The sequence below is a fragment of the Pleurodeles waltl genome, chromosome 10 (assembly GCF_031143425.1).
Source record: "Pleurodeles waltl isolate 20211129_DDA chromosome 10, aPleWal1.hap1.20221129, whole genome shotgun sequence".
Lineage (NCBI taxonomy): Eukaryota > Metazoa > Chordata > Amphibia > Caudata > Salamandridae > Pleurodeles > Pleurodeles waltl.
The window spans coordinates 111,554,151-111,570,471 of record NC_090449.1 but is presented as its reverse complement, the minus strand read 5'-3'; the positions used below and the strand labels follow the sequence as shown (position 1 = coordinate 111,570,471).

General features: G+C 44.6%; 1 protein-coding gene across 2 annotated transcripts in view; it reads left to right on the top strand.

Annotated features, from left to right (window-relative positions):
- Positions 1-16,321, top strand: part of GAA (alpha glucosidase) — a 480,333-nt gene that overhangs the window by 376,557 nt on the left and 87,455 nt on the right. For both annotated transcript variants that reach the window (XM_069209906.1, XM_069209907.1), the window contains exons 15-16: positions 4,422-4,570; positions 8,606-8,747. In XM_069209906.1, coding sequence (XP_069066007.1) covers positions 4,422-4,570; positions 8,606-8,747 — 291 coding nt within the window. The remainder of the gene's footprint in view (positions 1-4,421; positions 4,571-8,605; positions 8,748-16,321) is intronic.

Sequence of the window (16,321 nt, the reverse complement as noted above, 5' to 3'; positions counted from 1 at the left end):
GCCCTATATCACACCCAGAACCATTGCCTACCATCTGCGTCACTCCCAGTGTTCCAAGTGAAAGACACCTCTTACAAAAGAGGTGTTGACCCTATACATACCTTCTGTATCACGACCTGCGGTCCAAGCGATCAGCAACCCAAAATAACAAACTAAAAAAAGAACAATATTCTTTTGATCTGATGATCAATAAAAGTAATTTCCGCAAGTTATGCAGATATACTTTTTCCTATCTTGACACATGGCAAATGTTAGGAGTAGGGCTCTGATGTAGTCTCTTTGCCTTCTAATGGCAGCTTCAGGGTGGCGTCGTCTGCTCACATTTCTTGTTGCGCAAATGTGAATCTGTCCGCGTGGAGTCCCTTTCCTTCGGTTGCAGTCTGGTCTGAAGAACCAATCAGCTCCTGACTGCTCGAGTGAGAAGCTACCTTAAAAACAAAATACAAGAGGCGTCTGGAAAAACAGGAACAATTTGTTCAATTAAACATTATGGCCAAGAGAGCAGTTACAAAACCAGGGTGTGAGGAATGTCTCTCATTGTACATCGTCTAGAAGCAGGTTTTTATACATTCCTCTGAGTGTCATAAAACCATAAACATTGTTTTCTTGTTTTAAAAAAAAAAAAATGTTGACAGTTGTCAGGAATCATAAATAGAATTCCGGATAGGGAATGCAGGTGTGCCTCGACCTGGAGTGGATACAATGTGGCCCAGCAAGTATGCGTCCATTTGTCCGGCCTGAGGGGCATGTGGTCATTGCGTGTGCTGTGTTCTGATTGGCCAAGTATACCTAACTACATGTGGCATTTAACTTTATGGTGTTATTGGAAATGCACTCGTCCCTCTGGTCATGTGTGTTTTATTGGGGCCAGTGTCCAGGGACGACTGTGGTGTTGCTATCTATCTGTGGGATCTGATCTACGTTTTCCTGTTTGTCCATTTGGTTGCCAACTAAGTGTTTCCCCACCTGTGACCTGTCAGTCATTAACCTCAGTGTAGGAAGTTGGCTCTGTATGTACTATTTCAAAGTAAGAAATAGCATGCACAGAGTCCAAGGGTTCCCCTTAGAGGTAAGATAGTGGCAAAAAGAGATAATTCTAATGCTCTATTTTGTGGTAGTGTGGTCGAGCAGTAGGCTTATCAGAGGGTAGTGTTAAGCATGTGTTGTACACACACAGGCAATAAATGAGGAACACACACTCAGACAATTCCAGGCCAATAGGTTTTTGTATAGAAAAATATCTTTTCTTAGTACATTTTAAGAACCACAGGTTCAAGATTTACAATCAATACTTCAAATGAAAGGTACTTCACTTAGGTATCATAGGAACTTTGAAACAACAAAATAGCATGTACAGTTTTGGCAAAAATGGCAATAAGCTATTTTAAAACTAGACAATGCAATTTTCAACAGTTCCTGGGGTAGATTAGTATTTGTTAGTTTTGCAGGTAAGTAAACCACCTACAGGGTTCAAAGTTGGATCCAAGGTAGCCCACCGTTGGTGGTTCAGGGCAACCCCAAAGTTACCACACCAGCAGCTCAGGGCCGGTCAGGTGCAGAGGTCAAAGTGGTGCCCAAAACACATAGGCTTCAATGGAGAAGGGGGTGCCCCGGTTCCAGTCTGCCAGCAGGTAGGTACCCGCGTCTTCGGAGAGCAGACCAGGGGGGTTTTGTAGGGCACTGGGGGGGGGGGGGGGACACAAGTCAGCACAAAAAGTACACCCTCAGCGGCACGGGGGCGGCGGGTGCAGAGTGCAAACAGGCGTCAGGTTTGCAATGGAGTTCAATGGGAGACCCGGGGGTCTCTTCAACGAAGCAGGCAGGCAAGGGGGGGGCCCTCCTCGGGGTAGCCACCACCTGGGCAAGGGAGAGGGCCACCTGGGGGTAGCTTCTGTACTGGAGATCAGATCCTTCAGGTCCTGGGGTCTGCGGGTGCAGTGTCTTTACCAGGTCTCTGGGTTCTTAGGAGCAGGCAGTCTCGGTCAGGGAGAGCCTCTGGATTCCCTCTGCAGGCGTCGCGGGGGGGGGAACAGGGGGGTCAACTCTGGCTACTCACAGGGTCGCAGTCGTCGAGGAGTCCTTTCTGTAGTGTTGTTTCTCTGCAGGTCGAGCCGGGGGCGTTGAGTGCAGAGTGGAAAGTCTCACGCTTCCGGCGGGAAAAGTGCAGTGTTGATTCTTTGTTGCAAAGTTGTTTCTTCTTTGGAGCAGAGCCGCTGTCCTCGGGAGTTCTTGGTCCTTTTAGATGCAGGGTAGTCCTCTGAGGCTTCAGAGGTCGCTGGACCCTGGGGGACGCGTCGCTGTTGCAGTTTTTCTTGAAGTGGGGAGACAGGCCGGTAGGGCTGGGGCCAAAGCAGTTGGTGTCTCCACCTTCTCAGCAGGGCTTTCAGGTCAGCAGTCCTTCTTCGTCTTCAGGTTGCAGGAATCTATCTTGCTTGGTTCTGGGGGCCCCTAAATACTTAATTTAGGGGTGTGTTTAGGTCTGGGGGGTTAGTAGCCAATGGCTACTAGCCCTGAGGGTGGCTACACCCTCTTTGTGCCTCCTCCTGGAGGGGAGGGGGGGGCTCATCCCTAATACTATTGGGGGTATCCTCCATCTGCAAGATGGAGGATTTCTAAAAGTCAGAGTCACCTCAGCTCAGGACACCTTAGGGGTTGTCCTGACTGGCCAGTGACTCCTCCTTGTTTTTCTCATTATCTCCTCCGGCCTTGCCGCCAAAAGTGGGGCCGTGGCCGGAGGGGGCGGGCATTTCCACTAGCTGGAGTGCCCTGTGGTGCTGTAACAAAGGGGGTGAGCCTTTGAGGCTTACCGCCAGGTGTTACAGCTCCTGCAAGGGGAGGTGAGAAGCACCTCCACCCAGTACAGGCTTTGTTACTAGCCACAGAGTGACAAAGGCACTCTCCCCATGTGGCCAGCAACATGTGTGGTGTGTGGCAGGCTGGCAAAACTAGTCAGCCCACACTGGAAGTCGGGTATGTTTTCAGGGGGCATCTCTAAAATGCCCTCTGGGGTGTATTTCACAAAATGTACACTGGCATCAGTGTGCATTTATTGTGCCGAGAAGTTTGATACCAAACTTCCCAGTTTTCAGTGTAGCCATTATGGTGCTGTGGAGTTCGTGTATGACAGACTCCCAGACCATATACTCTTATGGCTACCCTGCACTTACAATGTCTAAGGTTTTGCTTAGACACTGTAGGGGCATAGTGCTCATGCACCTATGCCCTCACCTATGGTATAGTGCACCTTGCCCTAGGGCTGTAAGGCCTGCTAGAGGGGTGACTTATCTATGCCATAGGCAGTGTGAGGTTGGCATGGCACCCTGAGGGGAGTGCCATGTCGACTTAGTCATTTTCTCCCCACCAGGCACACACAAGCTGGCAAGCAATGTCTGTGCTGAATGAGGGGTCCCCAGGGTGGCATAAGACATGCTGCAGCTCTTAGAGACCTTCCCTGGCATCAGGGCCCTTGGTACCAGGGGTACCAGTTACAAGGGACTTACCTAGATGCCAGGGTGTGCCAATTGTGGAAACAAAGGTACAGGTTTAGGGAAAGAACACCGGTGTTGGGGCCTGGTTAGCAGGCCTCAGCACACTTTCAAATCATAACTTGGCCAAGGAGGCATTTCCTTACACTCAGGTCTAGGTCTCAGAGCCTGCCTGACCATGTACCTACGCACTCGGGTTGTTGGAGAGTTCACGAGAGGGGAATCTAATTATAGTGATGCCACTTAGTTTGTGTATATAAATGTATTGTCGTGCGCATCTGCATCGATTAATCCAATATTAACAAACAACTTTAGTGATTAATATTCCTACTCGTGATAGGTTGGAGTTTTGGCTAGTGGCAGTTCTGGCTCTGGCCTTGCACTTATTATACACAAAGTACACATTATACATAACACCACTTCTGTTCAATACAGGTCAGACATGTCAAATAGCCTGCAACACCCTGCTCAGTTTACATCCGGCATCTGGCAATGGTGGGGCTAGAGAACTAAAATCATGCACCTATAACTCAACATAGAAGATCTTCTTACCCATCTTAGTGGCAGCCCAGAACATAATACCTAAAATACATCAGTACATGACAGTGCAGACTCCAGTCTGTTTTGGAAACCTTGCAATGCTTTGGAAAGTGCCTCTACAAAGCCAACAGCAGTAAAAGAGCCTAGTAGAGCAGGGCATGCATTATACAAATGTCAATAATATTGCAACGCTCTCTTTATATTAGGCAGGCGCGCCAGGAATTGTAAATTGATATGCTTAAACGTAACAGTGACCATTTCCTTATTGATCAGAAATCTATGATCTTTATGTACTACACAGATGTTATGGGAACTGGTTTCTGATGAAAAGATTAAGGTATGAGCATCTACACCATCCACTTTAAAGTAACCTTTTTATTATTATTCTTTTGGTAGGCTCAAGATCCTACATCCTTTTCCTTCTCGGGGCAAAATGCAATGAAGGATGCTTTGCTGATACGGTATTCTCTGCTTCCATTCCTATATACCTTGTTTCACAAGTCACATCTTCGAGGAGAGACTGTGGTCCGGCCGTTGTTTTTTGAGTAAGTAACGTTCTCTCTGGATTATTTGTTTAGATACAGGTCCTTTATTTTGATTGTGTATCTAGAGTTAATAAAACTGAACCGTTATACATTTAAGGTGTAGTTAATCTCTGCATTAGACTAATGTCTTCATTCTGTGACTGAACAGTTCAGCTTTCAGTGGATTTGCACAGCCTTATTATGGAATCAAAACAAGCAAATGGTTAACCTCTGAGACATACTGGCTAATGCACATCAACAAACTGTGCCTTTCTTCTTCATGGCTTTTAGTCAACACTGGAAAAGGTATGAAAATGACCTTTGCTGTCTTAAACCTAGATGATGAACTCTTCATTAGAAAAGGACTCATCTCGTCAACCAGCTACACTAAGCTTTTTTGCTGTTATGGACAACTCTGTTGTCAACTAGCTCATCTGCTCTGATCAGTCACTTTCTTGTTGTTCAAGTCTGTCCCTCATCAATGACCGCTTCACTGATGTGCTCAACATCATCATTGATGATATGCTTAATAACCAGAACAACCTTCTCACCGACAACAGCATTGTTGGCAACTGCAGGAATGGCTCAAGGATGACCATATCACCAACAAAAAACAGTGTTTATAGCATTTGGGCCTTTAGATACACTTGCTCTGCACTGCATTGCAATTTGTCTTTGCAGAAGATGAATTCCGACTCCAACTTAGATCAGTACTTCTAAAACTTTTCAGAACCATGGCACAAATTTTAGAACAACACACTTTTGTGGCCAACCTTCCTATAAGGGGCTCGATGCAGTTGATTTCGTTAGTGCACTGTCATTTACAGCCAGCACACTTTTTTATTGAAATTAATACAACATTTGCACAGACATACAGTTTTACTGATAAACTATGTTGCACACAAACGATAATGTGTGCAAATCGGGTTTCAGTGATATTTATCATTTGTGTATCACCAAGAAAAGAGTCTTGATTTGTTATGATCTTATTAAGATCTTGGTTTCCATCTCACTTCAGAATTGCAAAAAAAACATTTTTTGTTTTTGCTTTTTAATTGCTGAAAGTGTATAGTTCTTTTATGGGTATTTACATTTTGTAGTGGTTTTACTAAAAATGACATCTTACAGCCTTTCCTTTTACCCTCCCTGCACCACAGCAATATTGTCACATAATTCACTTTACTTTTCTTTCTCTGACTGCAACGTGAGAGGAGCTTCTAACCACAAATCCCCATATTAAAATAAACATGAGCAGCATTTTGTCAGAAGACATAACCTGACGTTTGACCTTTGACTTTTAAGGGCAGCAAATGTGACAAAACAAACACATAATTTAAAGGCAGCTTTATTGCTTGGGCATCAAAAATCATCTTGAGACTCCCCTGTGGGTAGCGACCCACAGTTTCAGAATTACTGCCTTAGATTAATTTATTTTGCCATCTGTTAAAAACGTGCTCAGCAAGGGCTTTGAAACCGTTGCTATCCCTGTCGCTTTTCAGAGCCTAACCGCGCCACTCTTTGAAACAAACGACTCTGATGATAACCTCCTTCTACACATCTGTTTCGTCTCGATGACCCAGTCATTTTCTTTGTCTCATTGATTCATCTTCTATATCACTGCAGAGATCTTCTTAGACAGTACGGACTGGAACGTGCACCCTTCCAACTTTGTCCAAAGTGCAATGCAAAGCCTGTCTGGGAAGTCTAGCACACCATCCTCTCCTCTGACCAAAATGAGATTTCGTGTGAGTTCTGCCTTGCCTTTCAGTGCAAAACATGCCCCATGGTACCAAAGGGAATGGCTTTGTCCACACTCAAAAATGCAGCAAAGGTCATCCTCCGACACTGCTGACATTTTTCAACAAGCAGGACCTTCTCAGCTTCAAGGAGGGAGACACAATTCCCTCTAAGATTCCAGCTGCCTAAAAGATACCTGGTCCCCAGACATGGTCCTCGAATTCATCTAACTGTGCAGACTATGACTGGGTATCCTCAGCATAGAAACCGGCAGAGCCTCAAAACAAGAAGTGAGTGTGACTCTAGTGCAACAAAGCTGGCAGATGAAACCCCAATCAATTAGGTGGCCCCACACTTAAGCAGTGTACAGCTCCCCCAGGAATCGAACCTGGAAGCAGGAGCGCAAGAAAATCACAGCCTCTGGTTCAGTCTGCCTTTTGGCTTCGGTCAGCATCGAGAGAAGGGTGTTGAGCCGCAAGAGTCATTGAGCCATGAGAATCATCAAACCTCGAGAGTCATAAATTCCCTCCCCCACCCCCGTGGCTATTACAGTTTTAACCCTGCTGGCCACCCAGATCTCAAACCATACTTGGCTAAGCCATTCAGGCCAGATGATACAATTGCATGTCATGCTGTAATTTAGAGGGTGGCCCACCAAATGAAAGTCAAAATCATGATTTATTGAAGAAGGGGGGACTTTTTGTTCGAGACATTCTTCAAGACTGAACATACCATTCAGTTCCTCCTCATGCACAAAGGCACCTTGAAGTCATGCCCAGATAAATTCAAAGACCCCGTAAGGGCAAAGATGGTCAAGTCACTGGTCAAGCTGTTCAAGGCTTTTATGAGTGACAAACGTTACATCCATGGCCAGGTCACCCTATATAATCCCTGATGTTACACACAACAAGAAAGTGGGCCTCAGCTTATGAAGTGGGGGACAGCCCTCTGTTGCTGAACATGAGAGAACGCAACTCTATGCTGCCAGCAAGGATGCGGTGGCCTGAGCAACCACCCATGGTGTATTGCCAGTTTGGATGTCTGCTATCAAAGTACAACACATTTCCCGGGAGGAGAGCAAGGGTTTGATGCAGCTTCTTGAGATCTTCAGAAAGAGGGAGGAATAACTAGGGGCTGTGAATATTTTCTGTGCACTTGATTCTGCTGCCTCCCACAGCATAAACACTAGCTATGCATGGCATTGCATCCAGGGGTTCAAGCTGGAGGTCCAACAACACCTCAGCATCCAAGTAGATGAGTTGTTGGAAAGATAAAAAAGGACCCAGATTCCTAAATCCATGGACCCCCTAAAGTCTGCCTTTTCGAGGGCCACCTTTCTGAGGCAGCAACCCAGGGGCAGAACCAAGTCTGCACACCCCTGCCAGGTAAAGTTGTTCCAGCGTCAACAGCAGGCCTTTCACGAATCCCAGGCACGCATATGAATGGTTACGGGGTAATAACAGCAAAGATAGTGGAAAAGGTGACTCCGTCAAAGAAGCTTTCATTCTCAAGCTCTGATGAACCCATGCTTCCACTAATCACATAACTTCTATCAGGGTGAGACTCAAGGCTTTCCACCCTCAATGGGAGGAAATCAACTCCGATCACTTCTAGCAGTAGTTCAGCAGAGCTCTTGCTTAGAATTATCCCCTTCACCCCACCCCCCAACGTGCCACTAAGCCAACACATCTCAGCCAAGACCACCTCGCTCTCCTCAAGGAACAGGTTTAAGTGCTTCTTCAAACAGTTGCAATGCAACTCATACCCCTACACCAGCGGGGCAAAGGCATTTATTCTTTCTCTACAGACTCATCCCTTATAACGGTGACTCCCTCTGGCCCGTCTAAAACCTGAGGCTACTAAATCGGTACATCCAGTCAGAGCACTTTTATATGACAACCTTGCAGGACGTCATCCAGCTGTTCTGCCAAGGGAAGGCACTAGACCTGAGGGACACAGCAAAAGCTTTGCAGTGCCTAAACTTTGTCTTTCGTATGAAGCCAAAAGAGCTAGAAAATTTCCACCTTAAGCCTATATGTTCTATCGGCCACAGCAGTTGCTAGTGCAGTGAGGACTTGTCAGTCAGATTTTTGCATTTGCTTTAGAAAACCACATGAATCTATGAAGTTGAGCCTGTGGTCTGTGTTCTAGTTTGTAAGAATCATGGCAAAGTTAAAACATTTTCTGTCCATTTTCCTTATTCCCAAGAAATTCACATTTTGACCGTATAGAGAGCTCAGGATAAGTTGTTTTTTCTGAAGCCTATACTTATGCCTTTTGATTTCTGTTCACATAATACTTCTCTTTATTTCCCTGCAGGTTCCCACAAGATCCGGCCACATATTCAATAGACAGACAGTTTCTGTGGGGACGTTCCCTGCTTGTAACACCAGTACTGGACCCAGGTGTGGACTTTGTAACAGGCTATTTTCCTAAAGGTGTCTGGTATGACTATTACACGGTGAGTGATGATGCTGAACATTTCCCCAATGAAATGTGATGCATTACCTGATGTTACCTATTTTATTTTGTATAACTAAAGTAAACCATTTCCATCCCTCTTGTAGGTACCCCTTGTGTTTCTTCCTTCTTTCATCAATTACTTCTTTCCAGTGTGCCCTCAAGCTTGATTAGTTAATTGTAATTTTTAGCTCCTTGTGCCTCAGAAACACTATCTGGCAAGTATTTGAACACACTGTTATCTTTTTAGGCCACATATAATCTTAGTTGTTCAATTTTGGATCATACTGACTGTGTCTGAGCATATTTGGAGGTCAATTCAAGTACATCTCAATCTACTGGCCAATTTAGGTTCCAGTAGAATGCTGATTAATTTAACTGTTGCTTCTTCCTATGCAAGTTCTTTAGACCAGTAGCTCCTTATAAGATTTAATAGATATGGGTGGCCACCTCCACTTGCACTTCAACTTTTAGTATGAATGACAAGTTCTGATCTGAAAGACAGTCAAATCCGTGACTTCCTATCTGCTGCAGGTGGAAAAGTGTCAGGGAGATTAGAATATACTTTGACGCTGGCCAGTTGAAAGACAAATCTGCAGTTATCGAGCAAAAACCATGTACTACTGGCTTTAGGTTATAACCAGATTTGTTTACTCTGTTGTTTTCCCTACCGTACAGGCTCATTTGAATTTCTGAAGGTTCATTATGTTGTGTGTGCATACATCTGCCTTTATATTCTTCACCATTTGAATATCCCAAGCGTCTGACTGGCTCCAGAAAGTTTTCAATACCAGTAAGTGGTGCTTGCTCCAGCTCAGTATCAGAAGCGACGCAACTATGACATCACTGGAGCAATAAAGCGCCCCCACTGGCACACTGATGTCAACTCCCTCCTTTCCATGCCATCAATGAGATTCTGGTGCTTTTCTATCCTCAGATTTTCACACTTTTTGCTTTGACAATATCTCATCTTTTGCAAATACATTTTGGAGCAGCGGTTGGATGTTACATCCCCCCACAAATGATCAGAGTTTAAACCTTGGAAGGACTGTGATGGGCAGATGCCCATCACAGGCCGTCACGACCTCTGACTTTGGTTCCTTGGGTCTGACCAAGACACAGTCATGTGAATCATGTAGGACCATGCAGCTCCAAGCCATCCAGTAAAGGGAGGCCAAAGTTTTCTAGTGGGGTCCGGATGATCGAAGGGCCAAACGAATCACCCCAGGACGAAGTTGCCAGAGTTATTGTACATGACGAAAAATCAGTGTCCTAACTCGAAGCTCAGGACCTGATGCTGATTCTTGGACCCTCTGGGAGTTTCCAAAGCTCAGTACAGACCCTGCCTACTTCTTAATTGCAAGGCTCAATGTTTTTCACATGGCCAATGTTCCCCCTGGAGTGCTTTTGTACCCTCTGGATCCTATGCCCTTATTTTTTGGGGTGACACCGGTGGCTTTTACTCCAGGTCCTTTTCACACTATCTCTCCCTTACCAGCTTCTGTTTCTCTGGCTCTAACTCCAGCGCTGATGCCAGTTAAGACTGACTTTCGCTTACGCTCCATGACTGACATCGCCTCATCTTACCATTCACAGGAGTCTTCACCTTCGGTGTTCTTTCAGCGTTCACCGGCACAACTTCAGATATCACTTGAACAGTTCCCAACTTTGCCTGTGCCGATTTCAGCTCCAGCCTCATTGCACTTAATGGAGTTTCCCTCCCCTCTGCATAGGTTCAGGCGAGAATAACAACACCCGGCACAGGAAAGAAGGTTCTTTTTTAACGGAGACCCTGATCCTGTAGATGATCTCAGACCAGACACTGATGAAGAAGCTGGCCAATCTGTTATTATGGACCATGACTTGACCACTCTCTAAGATCCCATTGTTCTTCTTTCTGCAGAGGTCACTTCTTATTATGCTGTAATATACAAGGTGGCTGAACTTCTGGATATACCTCTTCCTTCCTTAGAAACCAAGTCTAATATTTTAACAGAGGTCTTACATCCAACTTCCTAATCCTCAAAACCCTTTTTCACTTTCAACAAGGCTCTGATGTAACCAATCTTTCCAGCATGGAAAAAAACATCCTCTGCCTGGCTGTTAGCAGCATGGTTACCTCGAGGTATAGACCTGCCACAAGTGACCTGTTTTTTTTGTCTGCATATCTTTCACCAGAGAGTCTGATGAATGGGCATCTTACTCATCAAAATTGTCTTTTGGTGCATTCCCTAGCACTCCATTAGATAGGGAGTCTAAAAAGATCGAATAATTTGCCAAAAAATCTTTGTTGGTGGGGAGAATGGCACTGAAGTCACTCATGCCACATGCCTGATGGGTCAGTACTCCTACGCTATTTGGGACATGGTACAATTTGTCACTTCACACTTGCCTGAACATCTAATGATGCATTTTTTTCGTGTTGCTGAGAGACTGGCACGTTGCAGCCAGGTAGGTCAGCAAGGCAGGTCATTCAGTCTGGTTTGGACACAGCAGACTCCAGCTATGAGGATGTCTGTTGCTCTTTGACAACATGCGTGGGTTGAGGAACTCTGGAGTTTTCACTGATGTCCAGACTACCTTAATTAGCGTCTGTTTGATGACTCCCAGCTATTCTGTGTTAAAAGTGGATTAAGCTGCTTTGTTTAGAATTCACATTTAAATTGCTGGACTCCAAACACAGCAGCAGGACTACCGACAGTTCCAAAGGTTCTGGGGCTTCAGTAGAGGTTTTTCATTCTGTGGAAGACAACAAAGCCAACAGCAGCTGCAAAACCCTTTGTTCTGTTAGTATTGGGGTTGTGCAAAGCTAGAGGCAGGAGAAGCAGCCCTACTTCCCTCATGTCAAAACATGTGGTGCCTGTTGGAGGACTGGCTTCCTCTTTTCACAAGCCTGGTGGGTCATAACTTCAGAGCTCTGAGTTTTGCAGATCATAGAAAGGTGGTGTGTATTACCCTTTGAATTGGTTCCCATGTCCATACTCCCCTTTCGTTCACTCCCTTAGGCAGACCACTTGTGCACTCTTCAGTAGTAAATGTAGGACTTATTCCTGAATGGGACGGTGAACCTAGTGCCAGAAGAGGAATTGGAGCAGTGGTGTTATTCCCAGTGCTTCCTGGTCCTCAAAAAGGATGGTGGTCTTAGTCCTACCCTAGACCTCAAGGTCTTGAATTGGTTCCACACAAGGAAACGTCTCCACTTTCATGCTTCGAAATTGAGTGGTGTCACATGGGCACTTTTTCTTACTCCTGAAGTGGCAAATGTTATCCTAAGTTCCCGCAGACACCCCACCAAAAGAGTATAATCTCGAAAAATGTAGTAAGTTCATTAAGTGGTGGTCAGACAGTTCAGAAGATTCTCTTCAGGCCCACTTGCTGGACACCTGCCTTAACTCAACAGTGTTGTGCAGTGGTTACAGGGAAGGGCTATATATCCGCCTTGACATCCTTCCTCTGTCTTTCAGATCAAGTGTCCAAGTCTCCTGTAATTAAGAGGTTTCTGAAGTGCCACACCAACATGCTTCTTTTGTCTCCTCATAATGTCTTGATAGGATCTTAATCTTGTTCTCACACTTTTAATGTATTTTCACTTGGAACACTTTTACATTTGCCAGTTATGACTGCTTACATTTACGTTTTTCTAGTTGCTATTACAAAGGCTAGATGTGTCAGTGAGTTAGAGGCACTGAGCATCACACCACCTTTTTTCCTTACAAGTTGGTTCTCACAACCATGGCTGCTTTCCTCCTCAAAGTAGTCATGCCTTTCCGTTTAGGGGAGTCCATCACCCTACCTATTTTCATTCTCCGTCCACCTCCCAGTAAAGGGAAGGAAAGTCTATACAGGCAGGATTCTTACCTCATTCAGTTATAATACTGACCTTATCAACAACTTCCAGCTTGACTGCCAGACTTTTATAGATTGCACTGGAAGAGGAAGGGCAAGATGTCCAGAATAGGACAGTGTAGAGGCGTATCCAGTGTTTAATTTGAGCTGCTGGTTGCTGGTGGCAGGCACCAGCACTTATTTTTCCTGTATCAGATAATTACCAAGTGCGATAGGGGGGAAAAACACAGATCGCAAAAAAAAAAAGAAAGACAGCAAAACCCATCACAAACAGAAAGCAAGAAACTGCAAATGGGAGAAAAAATTGGCAGGAAGTGTTTGGTAGTGGTATTTGGCTCTCTGATATTTAATTGCACCGGCTGTTAAGCAGAACTTTGGGTACCGGCACGCCTTCTTTAAAAAATTAAGCACTTTCCGTATTATCTTGTGCCTCGCCTTGGCTCATAAAGAACTTCCAGAGGACATCACAGCTCAATCCACTCGGGAGAAGTCTTCAGCTTTAGCTCTGGCATGGCCTGGGACTGCAAAGCCGTGATTTTGGCTTCCCTCAACACCTTTGCGAAACATTCCTCTTTGGAGTCGGATGGGGAGCAGCAGGGGCATAGGATACACTAAATTTTTAGTGGGGGCAGGAACAGCCATGGGAACTCCTCACTGAACCCATACAAAGTACTTATGGTCTGCGAGCCACAGCATCAGTAATATAGGCAAATGCATAGTTCTGAAATGGAAAAAGTGAAATACTGATAGAGGTGGGCATGTAATCACAGTTTGCAATTATGCTCTGTGTTTTTTTACTTTCTGCAAAGTAAATAAAAAACAAGTGAAAAACACAAACCTTGCATCTTCATGCACCAATAAAACAGGGGTTGTAGGGGGTGGGAGGGGAGAGTAAAAATATTCTTAGCAACATTCCTAAACCTCAAAAGGTAAATGGGCTAATCAGAAACCCATCTTTTTCTTGCAGCAGTCTCCTTCTGCCTTTTATTCCTTTGACTGAAGAGAATGCAGTGCTTAGAAACAGTGCTACTAAAGAACCCTTGAATGGACCTCCAGTTGGCAATTCCCTCGGGTTAGCGGACAGCACCACTAGGTCACTAGACATTGTCCTGTGTGTAAGCTTAAGGAAAAAAAAGTGGAAGACATCTCACTTAGGGATAGCTTTTCCATTTTTAATAAAAGTGTTGCAAGACATTGGGTATTAGTTTTTTTTCTTGCAGTTTTAGATGGCGCAAACTTGACCCAAAGGTATTGGATCACTTTACATTAGCACCAGTTACATTACACAAGGATACATTCATTTTTTGTAGGCATGAAGAGATGAAGTGATTCGCCCAGAATCACAGGAGGTTGAGCCAAAGCCAAGCCTTGAACCTGGTTCGGTACCTCCAAAGTCTGCTCTGGGTGGTACGCCATATCCCCTCCCTGCCTGCCTTTACCTGCCCACCTCAAGTAATAATCGCAATCTTTGTCTGGGTGAATCCTCAAAGTCACTAAATTAGCCTGAGCCCAATCCTTTGGTAGCCATGGCACATACCAGACAGACTTAAATTAGGACAGTGTGTAAAGTATTAATGCAGTACCAAAACAGTAATAAAACTGCAATGCAAACAATAAAAATCCGAAACCAAATTAGACAAATAGAGTAGAAACTGTTAAAGAAAATGACAAAAACTGACAAAATTCCAACTAGAGGAACCGGAGATATGATTTTTTAAAGTTTTATGTAGAAATAGCTCAAGAAAGCTCAAAGCACCAATGATAGTAAATGCTTGGGATTGACCTAGACCTAAGTGTCATTTGAAGCTGATCACAGTGGAACCCAGGTCAGCTACAGCAACCATGTGTGCCCTGATCAACGACTGTCCCATCTGGCCTTAGTCTTTTAAGTTCCATGCTACCACAGGAGTACACTTATAAAAGCCCCCCAGGACCTCAGAGAAGGGAATTAAGAGACTTGCAGGGTGTGAGGCGGAAGCCTCCAACACATTCCAACCAGGTTCTGTTGGCACTGTTCAGCTGGACGTTGCTGGAAAGGCCTCTTGTAGCTTGTTGTCTTTGTCACTTGAACAGAAGGTCAGCCATTGACCTTTTGAGTCTGCTCCTTTAGTATGTGCACAAAGGCAGCACGTCCAATCCTTCATGTCTCTTTTCAGGTCACAGATACCATTTACAGTCCTCTTCTGTTCTTCCTCAGATCTGGGAGTGGTCTGAAGTGGGTGATTGGACGTCCCCCTCATTTATGCCTGCCACAAGCTAGTGGGTTGGAAAGGCTTCTGGGAACACATTAACCAATTGGGTAAAAGTTCCTCGGGCCAAACCTGCCCACTTTGGACATTTTCAAGATAGCAAAAGAATTTGGCCATACTAAGCATGGGCTCTGAGAGCTGGGTGTGTCTGTTTGGAGTGCACAGTGGTAATCCTCTCACATCTGAAACTTAAATCCAGTTTCAGGTAACCATGTATCTCCAATACACCCAAAGACAAGGGCCTGGGTGGAGAAAAGAAGGGTTTTCTAAAAACTAGACAGTGGGTGCACAAGAATTGGCTTGGTATGCTGTTCCACACTTTTAAGTGCACACCAAGAATTACATGTAAAACCCAGAGACAGAAGTCTCATAGGACAAAAGTATGGTTTTCCTGCAACCAGATAACAAGAATTGTCATGGCATCCAATTTTTGCCCTGTGAAGTGTGTCCCATGTTTTATATGTAAAACCCAAGAGACTTGTCAAGCAGGATTTGACACTCAAGCAGGATTTTGTACTGTAACATCAAAAAGGATACTCACAGCTACACACGCCATAATCTTCGAGGTTTATAGGCGTCATCCCTGTCCAATCACACTCACCATGTCAATCACAATGACCTACTGTGTAGCTCTTGGGAGTACCTTCACATATCATTCACACTTAATCAGATCCTAATCACGGGCTGGGAAAAGTTGGAGAGCCAATTTAGCCTTCAAGAATTTTAGGCATGAAAAAGATAACTTTCCTAAAGTTAGTGTTCCTTAACATTTGTTACAAAAATGAGTAGTTTAACTATTTGCACAGCTTGTCTTATACCTGAGGTACAGAATTAGAATTTTGATATGTACTCTGGTTTTCTACATTGGAGAAATGGGCATGCCACAGTTAACATAAAATTGCTACTTGTCCTACTTTTTAATACCATGCACCCTGTCTTGGGGCAACAAAGCCTACTTAGTGGTTACTTATTAGGTAAAACGCTGGTTCTTAGCTGTCAAAAATGATTTATTTGGTCTTGATAAGTGTTGAGAATCCAGTCATGATTCTAACAAGTGGTAGTACTGAGTGGAGGATGTACACTTGCAAGCTCAGGCAGAGTCAACTAGACATTGTACATGACAGGGTGGCAGGATAGATTCCCATGTGAACACTTGATATGGCGTCACTGAAGAATAAGATCTCCCTTATTACGTGGAATGTGTGAGGTCTGGGCTCGGCAGTTAAGACTTAAGACCATTGTATACTTGAAGAAAAAGGGTGTGCATATTGCATTCCTTCAAGGACCCATCTTACTAAGTCTGAGGTCTGTTGACTACAACGGAGATGGAGAGGTCAGATATTTGTGACTATATATTTCCTTTTCAGTGGGGATCAGGGCCAGGGTCCCATTCTCTTTCTCATACACTGTAGCAGATAGAGGGAAGGTATGTGCTGGTGACAGGTAAGTTTGATGGGCATGAGTTATTGTTGGGCAATAT